General features: G+C 37.2%; 2 protein-coding genes across 3 annotated transcripts in view; one reads left to right on the forward strand and one right to left on the reverse strand.

The window, feature by feature from the left end:
- Positions 1-14,669, reverse strand: part of LOC125982188 (gamma-aminobutyric acid receptor subunit beta-4) — a 78,559-nt gene that overhangs the window by 44,962 nt on the left and 18,928 nt on the right. The window lies entirely within an intron of this gene.
- LOC125982189 (gamma-aminobutyric acid receptor subunit alpha-3) overlaps positions 1-14,669 on the forward strand; it is a 36,327-nt gene that overhangs the window by 5,055 nt on the left and 16,603 nt on the right. For both annotated transcript variants that reach the window (XM_049742513.2, XM_049742514.2), the window contains exons 2-3: positions 7,798-7,905; positions 14,528-14,646. In XM_049742513.2, the coding sequence (XP_049598470.1) occupies positions 7,820-7,905; positions 14,528-14,646 (205 nt within the window). In that variant the 5' untranslated portion in view covers positions 7,798-7,819. The remainder of the gene's footprint in view (positions 1-7,797; positions 7,906-14,527; positions 14,647-14,669) is intronic.

The raw sequence follows: 14,669 nt of genomic DNA on the forward strand, positions 1-14,669 counted from the left end.
CATCTTTTGCAATAAGCTCGGTTGCCATCTCGCTGTTACTAGGCTGCACGGTTAGACCTTGGAATTGCCTTGATGTCTATCAGCGACCCGTTTCTCTTTCTCTCTCTCTCTCTTTCCCCACTTTGATGAGTTTGACTTCATGCCAAGAATGTAAGCATCATTCTCGGCAAGGACGACCATAAGTAACAACTCTGAATTTGTAAAACGTAGGGAGGTATGCTTGACTATATTCATATTTTGATTAAATGAAATAATCATAAGGTGAATGTAGAGCAATTATTTTTGGACCTATTTTATATTATTATATTTATATTATTTATTTTTATTTAAAAAAAATATTTATATTTTTATTTTATTTATTTATTATCGTTATACATGTAAATTTGTGGAATGGGCGGTAGAGCAATTATTTTTTGACCTATTTTATATTATTATATTTATTTGTATTTATAAAAAATATTTCTCTATTTATATTTTTATTTGATTTATTATCTTTATACATGCAACATTGTTATTGCTGCTCCTTGCAAGCCATCTTGTGGAAGGTGTGTTTGTCTTGGAGAAGAAAAAAAAAAAAAAAAAAGGTGCATTAATGCAGAAAGAATCGGAACTGCCAGTAGCAAGCTCACGCGTGGCAGTTTAACAAGACAAACGCATTTCGGAATGAGTGAAGCGAATCAGCCCGCTAGACAACATGTCCTTCCCCCCCTCAAGCCTCTGACAGATACACTGGCATCCGAGTTTCTCCCCAAACTTCTCCAGAGTGATACTTGCTGCACTAGCAGTCAAAGCTGCTTTTATCACAAGAGTCACTCTTGCCAGTCGCTCCGGCAGCAGCCCACCCGGAGCATCTGGAATTATGTTCATGGCAGATACCTTGTCATATTTCCACAGTGGGTGCTGATGCAGTCCAAGTCACAGTCCAAGAAGCAGAATGCACTGAGCTGTTTCATACCATCATCTGCCAAAGTCTTTGCACGGCATCATGCTTTTTCTGCAGTTGTGTGTGTTTGTGTGAGGTTCAATGCATCAAATTTAAATATGCTTGCAGCGTAATGTGATGGAAATAGAACATGATGTGGATTGGGGAATTTGCAATGGAGACTTATTTTTATACACATCAGCTCTTTGGGAGAAGATTTTTGATTTTAGAAGATCTGCTTTCAACTCCATTCCGATTGTGAGAAAAAGGATGGGCATCTCCTCTAAATTTTCAAATATGTGGTAGGACTTCTAAATGGATGAGAAACATTTAGCTCATCACTAAGGTCTATTTTATTTCAATTCATTTCTGGTTTACTATAAGGAAACAAACGACATCATCAAATAAACATTTTAGGTTCGGAAGTAAATACGATGTCAAAGTGCTTGAAGCTTTATCACCGGCCTGGATGTTTGATTCATGGTTGAAATGGTTTTGTTGGGCCAGGCTATTACCAGGATGCAAACATGTGCAAAGCAATTACTGTCGGGCTATATAGCTGTCATTCATGTCAGTAATGCTCATAAGATTTTTTACACTGTCTACAGCTCACTTAGTTTTGAATGCCTGAACAACTGGCATGATCAATATGTTCTCATCAAGTCACTTCAGAGAGTCACTAATAATTGTCAAGGGAGATAAATAGTGACGGGAATCCCACAAAATAGAATTTGGTCCACGCAGCAAATAATAGACTGACAAATGTAAAGTTTATAAATTAAGATTGGTGACAATGAAAATATGTTTATGGTTTCAGCGCTTACATTACAGCAGCGTTTTTAATTATTATTTAATATTATATATTATTATGAGAATTATTATTTTGTGTAGAAAAGGTCAAATGTTAAAATTTGTTTCTAATCCTTTTTTCATGCTCATTTTTAATTGATTTTTTTTAATTAATTGCATAATAACTTAAAAATAATAATAATTTAAAAGAAAAGCCATTCTCTGTCTTTAGCTAACAAAGGGACTCTGTCTTTGTCAATATATATTTATAAATTCATCCATAAATATATATAAATATAAAAAAATATGCTCGTCAACGTTCTTGTATCTGCATATAAATGTTGGCTCTCTAAAAGCTTGTCCAAAAAAAAAAGAAAACCCGGTGTAAACCAATTACGAAGCCTGATAAAATGTCTGGCAAACACCTGACATGCTCATCCACCGACCCAAGTTACATCCCTAATGGAAGAGGACATTCCGAGTATCATGATTGATGAAAATGACACGAAAATCCCATCTGAGAATTACCAGCCCATCTCATGGCCTTGCACTATTGACTTGTGACTCCCAAAGCAATCACCGAATGAAGCTTGATGTGTTTGGCTAATGATTTTTGTCAAAAGATAAACATCATATATGTACGTTATCTTTAGGCTTGCTCGAGTCCTTTATGCTTTGGGATCTATGAAGCTCACCGAGGAAGGCTGAAGTCATGTTCGTAATTACTTATCGGTATTTTTATTTTATGGGATGACCTCAGCTACCTCCTCATCCTCAAATCCATTTTGGTTGACCTCAGATTGGTTTGGATAAAAAAAAAAAACAATGTCAATGTCAGAGTCAAATATGAATACTTTGGAAATTAAAAACACACTACGCCACAGCTTCTCTCAACCTTGTCATCTAATTAATGTTTCATTTCTATGGATGATTTAGATGTTGTCATTTTGAGAAGCCAATCGTTTTGGTTACATGGATGCTTCATTAGCAAACTTAAATAGTGTGAAGGCTTTAATAGCACAACTGCTGTTGCTTCTGGACTCATCTCCAAATGTGTGCTTAGTGATTTTATTGGATCATAAAAAGTATCCAACCTTTCTGTGCCCAAATGATTTCTTCTCGTTAATTTATCGCTGCCTGGCTGTCAGCCAATGTTCTTGTCGAGAGAGCCTTCTTAATAAGGTTACAACATCATAACAGTTGGGGTACCCTTTTGCTCTTCATTAGTAATATCTACCAGAGTGGTAGTAACTTGGACATAATATAAGTATCGTCCATTTTTTTTTTTTTATATATAGCGGTAATTTGATTATGATATTTACACGCTAGCACAGATCGGGATATTTTACGGCCAGCCCATCCACAATGTCTGCCACTGTCCTTGTAAAGTCGTTATGATGTGAAAAATAAAGATAATGCTTTTATTTTGAAAGTGAGCAGCAGAAGCAATTAAGGGCAACAAATTGTCTTTAGTATTTGTTGCCAACGCAGTGACTTTGCTGGCGATATTTATACCCCACTGGAGACTACTTTTCCAAAAAGGGACCAGTGGTGATGCCAAAGAAATAATGGGAGCAAGATAATTATTTTGTGCATGGTGAAGGGAAGAGTGACGATTTGCCCTGATGATGCTTATCCTAACAACCTGGACTAGTTAACACTATACAGCACGGGCTAATCATCAGTGCTTAAAATTATAATAAAAAAGAAATATAATATTCACCCCAAAAATGAAATCAAATGTTTTTAAATTAAAATGTTGCTTCACCAATAGAAAGGCATTAAATATTAAATTAAAAAAAATAAATAAAATAATGTTTTTCAATTAAAATGTTGCTTCATCAATAGAAAGGCAATAAATATTAAATTAAAAAATTCAATAAAATAAACGAATGAATTTGTTAAGCAACAGATTTCTTCTACTAGTCTGCCACCTTAGTTTACCAGCTGCTTTCCTTTCTTTTTTCATTAAGTATAAGTGATTTGTATGCAGATTTGCAGCGCCGTCGAGCTTAATTGCAAAAGCCACACTGATTTCGCTTATTATTCCATTTATCTGATCAAGTCGCTAACTCCCAACAGCGAGTCAGGGGGTTGTTTTAGGGACACTTGCTTTAGTGTGAGTCAAGCAGAAAATGTACAACATGCAGTTCAAATGCTTCCAGTTAGTCCAGCTTGTCAATGAATAATTGAAAAGCTTCAGTAAACAAAGGTATGCGGCCTCGAGGAATGTGTTTTTGGATTAACATGCTTCAGTGAACCCTGTTGCTACATGTGTCAAGGGACACATGCTGGTGGTCACTTGGATATTTTGCACATTTGATAAATGGCTTTGAAATGTTTGCAAACAGATTCAGGAGGAGGTCAAGAGTGGTGTTGTGTGAAAATGCTCAACGGATTGGACGTGTTTGGAAGTTGGAGGTTACAAAATAATGAGAGGCCAGAAAATTCAACTGGGGTCACCGGGGGTGCTAAAACAAAACAAAACATGCCTGATGGCTTGCCAAGTACTGCATGAACACATTATATTAGAAAGAAAAAAGGAAAATAGTCACAAAAATACCACTAGCCATCTTGATTTTACAATTTCTGAATTCTAGAATATAATCCCAATAATGGCCCAAATATTTGATGTAACAGAAATTAATCAAAATTTCTAGGGAATAAATAATAATAATATATTCGAGTATATTATCAAACCCAAATGTTTTCATTCCACAAAAAAAAATAAAAAATGTGTCACAGTTCAAATTCATTTTTTGGGATATGTAAAAGGTCCTCCTCCTTTTTTGTCGGTTTTAAAAATAATAAATTAAAGATATATACATTTTCTCTCCACTGCGCAATTTGTTTTTCTTTGTTTTGTTTTCAAACGCAATACCTAACAGATTTAGCACCAATAAAATCCTTTGGCAAACTCTGAAGAGATTAAATATCTTCATATTTGATTAAGCAGACTTTTGGGGGCGTTTGTTTCATTCTTGTATTACTGTTTCTTGCATCACCTGTCAAGAGTGTATTAACAGAACATTACTCAGACAACTTTAGCAGAGGGAGTAGAAATTACATTTAACTGACTTTGTTTCTGTCCTAAATTGTTAACAGAAGCTTATTGTCAGGTGGCTCATATTACACGTCCATGAGGAACAATTTCAAATAAAATACCAGCAGTCTAATATAACAAGCAAATAGACCACTAGTGGGAAAATAATCAAAATAAAATAATCATTTGACTGCTAATAATGATCTTGTCTTGCATTTGCGACAGTTTCTAAAGGGCAGATAAAAATGATAAAAATATCCGTCTTTGAAATACTTTCAATGCATTTGATTTAGACCGAGTAAAAAAAAAAAAAAGAAAAAAACACACAAAAAACTCCAACCCACTTTTCTCATCCCTTATTCTGAATGCAAAAATCTCTTTGCACACACACCCAATCACAAAGTGCAGAAAATTAAATCAAAACTGCTTTTCCGGCCTTTTGATTCTGTCAAATGAGATTATATTACTCATTGGATTTTCTGCTTTTTCAGCCAGTGAAAAGAAATGACGCTAGAAAAGAATACAAATGTGCGAGATGTTGAGTGCTTTAGGTTTACTGTCACCTGAGGCAAGCTATTTTTAATTTGCCAACAAAAGCATTGTGTTTCTTTTTTTTTTTTTTGTCTTTCTTTCAAAAGAGTCTAAGCCTCAGGAACTGAGCCTTTCATTTGCATGACAGGTATCGCTAGCTCAGGTGCAAGTTAGCAGCACTGGTCTGTTTGTTATTGTCAAACGGGAAGAATTTGCAAGAATGCTGTCGAGATTTTTTTCTAATTGGTGCTAGTGTCGGAGGATGAAAACACCAACAGGCATTTAAAAGAAAATTCTAATTTGTGTAATGTGCACTTAGAATGATTACAACGTTCCTTGTTTTTCCACTCCCCCCCTCCCCCTTTGTATTATATTTTTTTATTGAGCACATCATTAGTCTACCAGTAGCTGTGCATCTTTTTTTTTTTTTAATGAGACTTTCTTCTAACAGTTTAACTAGTTCAGCAAACGGCTGGCGTGTTCCATCGGGGCCTCGAGAGAGTGAGGGCTCTAAGTATATTTTAAAATATTGATGTATCCAGGACAGTGCTAAGGATGTTGTGTGTAATGGTGATGGGGGAAAAAAAAAAAATGGCGTCTAATGTCAGACAGGGAAATGACATCCGTTGGTCTGGCGAGTATAATTTGGTTTTATTACAGAAGGTAAAAACCTTTAATGGTTAATGATGCAGTATTAGTATTAACAAAATGCCTGAAGGAAGGAGTCCAAACATGGACTATTATTTGCGGCGTGAAAGTTTTCCCACGAAATGATTTTGTGTGATGTAGGAAGAGGATCGATTATTTTATGTTGGTATAGCCTGTGTATCTCTGAAGGTTATGATGCTAATCCAAATTGGATTGTTTTTGCTTTGCCAGAGATCTAATGAGCGCTATTTTAGCATTTCGAATAATGCCTGTGGACTAACCTGGGCATTTATGGAAATTATTTTCCATATATGATAAGCAAGCCAGGCTGTTATTTTTCTTAGCTATAAATGATAAATGAGCTTCCATTAGATGATAATATTTTTCATTCTTAGCTTGCTTGGCTGCTCTCTTGACCTAAAACCAAAATGAATCAGTCTCGCTATTATTTTTGCAGCCTTGGGAGAAAATCAAATTATCTATGCCAAAGAGATCGACTCTAACAATTATCACATGATGACTTGGAGTAGTTTTAAAATGCAGTGCAAAGCTAGTGGAGTCATAACCGAGTCTTTTCTCCTAATACCTGAGACGAATAATGTGGAGAGGGCCTTTGACAAATCCGCAAAGCCTTCTATCTATGTGTCCAATCATTTGTTTGCACTTCACGCGATGAGAAGTGCTCACAGTAAAAAAAATATGTTGATTCCCCCGAGGGGACTGTTTGATCCCACTGGCCGTAAAGGGGGCACAATCCCACAAAAGCACAATAAAAGGCTTTAAAGTATAAAACAGCTGCTACACGTGTACGCTCCAGTGACTGTGCATCTGCTCTGCAGAGGTTGTTTGTCTTCTTTTCCTCTTAATAATGGACTTTTTAGTTGGGCTTCTATTGCAAAGCTGCCAATTTGTGAGAGCAGCCATGAGAAGAGGTGATGAAAGTGGAACTTGACTGCTATAATAGTGGCCTTGTAATTGGGTAATGATGTTGCCGCAGTGTCGGAAGGTGACAACAACATACACTCGCTGGTTACGCCATTAGGTGTGGGAGCCACTCTGAAGAGAAAAAAATTAAAATAAATCAAGTGTTCTACGAAATTTGATTTGCATGAAAACCCGTGTGGTTTATTGTGATTTTTTTAAAATCATTATATCGTTTTATTGTTATAATATATTTACAGCTAAAACAAAATATTATATTTAAATATATATGCAAAATTATATTTTCAAAAATATTTTTAATTATTATTTTTATACTCTGTATTTTCTGTTTACTGTACCCAATTTATTCGCTCAGTTTTCTTCTACCAGGAATGACGAAATGAATCTTTAGAAAAAGCCGAGATTGATTTTCTTCCCCGAAAAAATACTGTTTACTGCGAATCTACTCTCGACTTTTGATTCCTCTCTAGGATTTCTCAAAATCACATTTACGCATCAAGAGAAAAAGGCCACAGACTTTACACTTAGAGGAGACTCGGCCCCTCAAGCAAAGGTGTGTGCGACAGTGCAGCACACATTTATAGTGCAAACTAATTATCTCATGACAAAGATCGTCTACTACCACACCGAATAAAAAATCCGATTCACCCTTGGAGAGCTCTCTCAACCCCTCACAAGGTGATTTGCTACCAGATACATAAAAAGATGTGATATGTTTGAATTCAGCACAAAAGTACGCTGCGGCGGCGTGAATAAAACATTTATTTATAGAAAATGTAACATATTCTGTGTCAGAGGTAACATTTCTGTAAAGGGCTTTGTTATGGCGACAGCTGTGCTGTATAAATTTTGTTGCACTTAATCCTCATTTGCAGTTGTATTTGTCAAGATAAAAAAAGTACATTTGTGTCATTTCCCTCAGGAGCCCTGTGTTTTAAACTGCTATGGCTGCTGCATTTTGGAAGCTTCAACCCCTGCACTTGGCCTTGTGGAGCTCCCTTCTATGCCTCAGCATCATTCCTCAAGCCAGGTAGGACAAAGTGATCTCCAATTTGCAGTCTTCTGTGCCAGCTATTGTTTACGTGAGGTGTTTTGCATCACGCCTCATTAATCAAGTTGACTGCTACGCTAAATCGTGCAATCCAGCCAATATCTTTAGGAGCTAATATAAACTCACCCAACACTTCATGAGGTACAACTGTATCGAATCAGATACACCAAAAGGTGTGGAGTCAGACATGTTGGTATTATTATAACAATGCATGGACTTTAGAATAATATTAAATAAAAATATAAATATATATAATAATAATACATTTTATTTTTTAAGGTGCCTTTCATGGCACTCAAGGTCGCCGAACACATAAAATAGCAGGCACAATTCAAAGAAAAGAAAAGAGATATAGAAATATATATAATATAAAATAATGTATGTTGATGAGACAGAATATTTTTTGTGTTAATAGAGGGTTTTAAATGAACATTGAAAAACTTATATAATGAAAATAGTATGATTTTTTTTGCTTGAATGAGAAGTACTCCAACTTTTTGTTGAAATGAACATCTCATTATAAATACAGTAAAAGTATTTGAATTACGACAGGGAGAATTTACCTCCATTTGCAGAAATATATATTCCGAATTAAAATAGAACTTGTGCCAGCTTGCAAGGTGAGCCTGTCCTCACATCTAAATTGTGCACAGAGCAACAGTACATTTTACTGACTGCTGAATTAATTTGCATTGTGCAGCACACCACACTTGTGATTGTCCATTCACAGCATTTTCTCTCCTGCTTCTTTTGCACATTTCTGAACGTGTGTTAAGAGTCAGCTAAAAAAAAAAAAAAAAAAAAGACCGCCCCTAAGTATCTAGATGTCATTCTAATCATGCCTCTTGTAATTTCAAGTGAAGAGAATGTGCGCTGGTTGCCATGTTGGCATTGTTGATAAGGCTGCAGAAGGAAATTGTAAAGCGCTTGAAACATTTTGAAAAGCTCACCAACCCAGGAATAATTAATGTGATTATTGAATAATCTTGCGAGATGCACATCCTTGATGTTGCTTATGATGTCTTCGTTCCTTGAATTTCAATAACTCGGGCTTTGGAGACCTTTGTCCATATTGAGTCCAATCATGAAACCATCTACTTCAAAATCAGTGGCGGTCATTCAAGGAGGGAGAAGCTAAAAATACGACTTTTTTCCTTTCCCTCGCTCTCTTTACGAAACTCCCAAGACCCCCACTGTCAGCTTATCTTGGTTTAAAGACCTATAGCAAACGATTGGCAGTATCCATTCCATTAATTATGAATAACCATTCCATTCTTTATGAGAGCAGCGTATTAATAATAACATACTGTATATGAAATGTTGACATCCTCAGGGACGAAAAAAAAAATGTCACACATTTCCCATTGGGATCCAAGCAGGCCATGGAATTCATTATTCATAGCCAAAGCACACCACTTGACGGAGATGGTAATTTTCCCATAATTACCTCAACTATAATCGAGAGCACGTATTCAATGTCCTTTCCCAGAAATGTCCTTTTTCATATATATTTTTTTTTTGTGCTTTAATAAAAAACCGTTCACTGGCTCCTAAGCTAATGATGAATTGCACTACTTGGCTGCAACCACACGGGGTGCTAATGATTCAGTCTTAACTACACTGCAGGGAAAACGATAAGACATCCAACATCTCGCTGACAATTCCGCCAGGGAGTATTATAGATTACAAGGTCAAAAAGGAGGTCAAATTATTCAAAAAGAGACTCTCATTATTCAAAAATACCATGAAAATGGTGAATGTATGTACAGCACCTTCTGATTCCACCGTCGGAATTCCAAATGGGCTTTAGTAGAGTCGAGGAGGAAGACATTCCTGATGAAGTGACAAAAGGCCTTTGGGGAACTGGCGTTGTGCAACTCGGCACGTTTTGCGCATACTCAAAAAGCAACCTGACGTGCCAGATGGTTTGTTGCACACGTCCACCTGGGACACAATTGATCAAATCTGGATAGACACAAAGTAGAAGGTAATTGGACGAATGCTCCACCAATCAAATGGCTCAATCGGATCAAGAATAAATAATAACAATAATAAAATAGTTTGAGTGTGTCTTGGTTTAGCGGTCAGGAAAAGTCAAACTGGACTTTTTAATCCAAATTGCTCCTTTGTGGCTTAACAATAAAACTGTTGTTATATTATTGTGTTTTTCTTCACCATTGTTTACAAGCACATTAAAAGTGAGTTTGGACCCATAGCAGCTGCCTTTGAAGATCTGATGGCTCCATCTTGGTTGCAATCACATCTGTTCTGTGCTTGGAAAGATGCATTTGCAAGATTACATCTGCATTATCCATCTGGTTCCAAGAAACATTTATATTATTCTTCGCAATAATTCACGCGATACAAAAAAAAAATCAGTTGTTTCCACTTCTTTTTAGTTAAGACTATCTTGCTTTCTATTTTGTAACGTGTAGCCACGTAGCTGGTTAATGTGGCATTTAATCGATAGCCATAAGGATGAGAGTGCAACGTGTACACTTTCCCCGCTTGTAAGATCGGCCAGACTTCTCACCTCGTCTTCCATGAATTATTCACGGAGAGGGGGGCGTCACTTTGAGACACGACCTGGTCATCAGATAACATTCTGTTTGGGCAGGGCTGTCAAGGTTAACGTGAGAAGGGTAATGTATTCTCATGGCCGAGCCACTTTGCTGATTGAATTATCAGGGCGGCGGCAGCCTGGGGGCGGAGACTAATGGCAATCATTGTTGATCGGGGAATATTTACCTTCTGTCTTTCAATCAGAAACATCAACTCATGAAAGGATATATAGTCTACTGCACACAGTGATTCCAAGGTGAAAAACCTAATCAGTGCGTTTGTTTTCTTTTATTCCCAGTCGCCTCTGCACACAGCCGTTTTAATAATGCAGTTATTTTGTTCAGTCTTGGCAAAAGTACAATGTTTCAAGGCTATGCATTAGTGGCAACATTTCAAATGACATTACGCTCGGGCGGATAGATAGCTCTGTTGTTGAAGTCAGATAAATTAAAATCTTCCTTCGCCAACCAAATGGGTTAGGACAGGAGCCAAGAGGAAAGTGTAACGAATCAAAGATCCTGCCAGGAACTAGTCACAAATGATCACACAAACACGTTTAAATTCGTACTTTTACACTGAAGAAGCTATTCGTGTACATCGGGAGACATGGCAATTAATTGTGATGAACTTAAAAGTGCAATATTTTCAGTATTGTCTTTCCAAAACTGCTAAATGCATTTTCCATTCCATCCCCACACCAGAAGATTTACAAAGGGATGGTCGGATGAATGTGCCGGGGAAAAATTTGACAGCCCTGACCCCATCAAACACCTTCAGTCCTTCAGATAGATGGAAATTCTGTCCCTGGACTTGTCAAATAGCCAGGATGAATTTTTTTTTTAAAGATGAACGGTAATAAAAACTGACTTTTGGAATGAAACATGTTGCTATTCACACGTTGTGCCATCCTGCCTGGAAAATAATGACGTCTTTACAGTCGGCTTTTTTGTGGGTATTCCGAAGCTTGCTTACAGTTCTTACAGTTCTAAATGATTGCTGCTGATGCAGTCGATAGCGTCTCCAAAATCCCTGCAGATGCGAGCGTGATACGAGAGTTGCACCGTGGCTTGCTTCTAAAAGTGCATCAGAGACTAGATTGATGTCGCCCGCAATGATAGCACGCATCTCCGATCCTATCTCACCGTTTGATCATTTCCTGTCGGACCAGCTTTCGTCCGTCCCGGCTCTTCTTGTTAAAATTCCTGATTCTAGCAGTTATATAAATTCCCGTGATTTACATATGAGTTGACTAATGATGTCATATTTTGTTGATAATTAGGGGATTTGATAATTTGTCAAATAACACGACATAGCCTTGGAGGAGGTCTTAGCTCTCCAAATCTTGTTGTTGTGTCACCGTTTGAGCCAAGAGTGGCAGTGTGACAGCTGAATAGATAAGAAAAAAGCCGAATAGGCTTTGAGGAGCAGAGTGTGAAGTCCTCAGTCAACTGCCTTTCAAGTGCCACTTTTCTTTTAATGGCCAAATTTGAGCACGCCATTCAAGATTGATTATAGTCGAGGCTGTGGATATTAGCATACCAGTGCTGTCAACTCGGAGTATAAAAAACAAAACATAAAAAAGCACATTTTTCATTATTCATTTTGGAAGCTGCATTTAGCAAAAAAAAAAAAAAACTGTCCTACTCTGCAGAGTATTTATAGTGAAGGCTGAGGAATGGAGAGTGTATATGAAAGAAGTCATTTAAAAAATCCCTAGAGAATATATTCAACCCTCTTCTACAAGCCCAGACACAACTTGTATATCGCGGACAAAAATAAATTCAAGTTGATATGAAGGGCAACATGATTTTCAATCTCCCTGCTGCAGGAAAATTGATAAAAATGTTAATGCTTCTTCTTTAAGGTGCTTTGTAATGTATGCAACCTTTTTTTTTTTAATGGTGCAATATTCAAGTCAGCAAGTCAAGGGCAAAAGTCAGCAGAGTGAGTTTCCCAATGGTCAAATAACCTATAAAAAACTCAGTGTGCACCTCTTCTCCATTGCATATGGCTGCTGTAGTGGCTCAATATATAAGGCGCACCTGATTATAAGGCGCACTGTCGGCTTTTGAGAAAATTGGAGGTGCGCCTTATAGTGCGGAAAATACGGTATTGCTAAACAAGCAACTGGATGAAGCAAGCAAGGACAAATTCTTCACATTGTTCAGGCTTGAAAAAAGCTCCACGGCAGCCATTGATAAGCGACGACGTGCTACATAATGCTCTGCTGCATAACTATTGAAGGGAGGATCTGCTACGAGAGCGTTGGAAAGGTTAACCCATGCATCATTCTCGGCAAGGAGTTTATTAATCGGGACAGTAGAAGACGCCTACACATTCTCGCAACTTTAAAAATGTCTAATATCCAAACTAGGTCTCCCAGAGCTCCAGCCAGGAACGTTATCAGGTTTCAATATTCTTTCTGCAAAGCTTTGAGCAGCCTGGCTAATTAACGTGATTTGATTCTACCTCGCCTCTGGTGCTCCACTGCAAAACTCTTCAATAAGTGCATCATGTTAGAAGGATAATAGCAACTTTCGAGGTGACATCACGCCGCACCAATGGGAGCAATCGATTCCATAAATGAATAAGGCATATTTCAGCAATCCCACCTTTCTGGCGGCGTTAAACTACATAAGCTCATTAGTGAGCACGGAGCATTGATCCATCTCAAATGGAAAGGAGGAATATTTTAAAGTTTCTTTCATGCCATACAGCAAAAGAGGAAGATGCTAATTACTTGGGTGAGGTCATATCGTGAACTTAGGTTAAAAATGACACAAGTGAGGCACAGCTTTGTCCAATATTCCAATCTTTTCATTTTTTTAAATAATTTCAAATAATTGATTAAATTTAATAAAATGACAAAATAATTCAATTAAATCCATTTATTTACATAAAAAAATGTGAAATAATTTTAATTTACCCCTACATTAATATCAAAATGTAACTTGAAAACACGCTTAGCCTACCCAATAAAGGTTTTTTATTATGTTCCGTTTTGATCCAATCAAATCAATGTGTTAAATGAGAACAAATCAGAGGTCAGATTGTGAATGCTTCCAATGCCGTCTTAGATAACAAGTGCTTGAGTGTACGCACGCGCCCTCACCCAAGGTGCATCAATTATGGTCACACACCTCCGAGCCGGCATCCTCCTCCTCCTGCCCTTAGAAACAACCTCAAACACAAAACATCTCATCTGGTGCCAAGTCTGCTATCCTTGAAGTATCTGAGTGCTTCACAGCGCCAACACAAGACTCAATTTTGTATGCCTTGAATCAATCAATGGAAATGATATGTCTACATATTTCCGATGGCATTGAATAATTATTCCAAAATGAGATATGAAGTTATGAAACGTTTCATCTTTTAATCCTAAAAGTTTTTATTGCAGACAAGGTTAGTTTCGTAAGGATGTCTTCCAATTGTGTCCATCGCCACTGGAACATTATTGCTGTCAGTGTTTGCTGATTGGGAATTGCTGGGCTATTTTACCCCTTTGGGGGATTCAAGCTTAATTAAAGACTGTACTCATTAAATCATCAGCGCTCTAAATAAATCCCGCAATTCTCTCCTGATGGATATTATGAGATGTCAATTAATATGTGCTGTGACGTCTATGGTAACATGAAGATTCAAACAAAATGTTGCAAGGAAATAAGTGGAAAACATTATATCTGAAAAAATACGGTACTGAGGGGGCTGCTGCTACAATACTCTAATTTTTTCAACTCAGCTAAATTTGGATGGATAGATGATTCACAAAATTATCTGGAAAATAAATCTAGTCTAAATAATATCATTTTATTTTTAAAATTATTTTCCATTTCCAATTTCACGGACCACCTGCAATACCGCCAGGAACCATTAAAGGGCCGCGGACCAACGCTTGACTATTCACATAGAATCCACAAATGTATTTCTAATGACTCTACATTTCAGTCAATACAAAATTCCTGTAAATGACTTTCCGACACTACAGTTGCTTTATGACGTACTTGTTTTGCCACTAACTTGTGTCCATTTCTTCCCAAAGTGCCGTCGTTGGACACAGAGAGCCGCTGCCTGATGACAGTAATAACATCACCATTTTCACCCGCATCTTAGACAGACTGTTGGATGGTTATGACAACAGGCTACGTCCCGGGCTGGGAGGTAAGACATCCTTTTTTTTTTCA

This window comes from Syngnathus scovelli, chromosome 15 (assembly GCF_024217435.2).
Source record: "Syngnathus scovelli strain Florida chromosome 15, RoL_Ssco_1.2, whole genome shotgun sequence".
NCBI classification, from domain to species: Eukaryota; Metazoa; Chordata; class Actinopteri; order Syngnathiformes; family Syngnathidae; genus Syngnathus; species Syngnathus scovelli.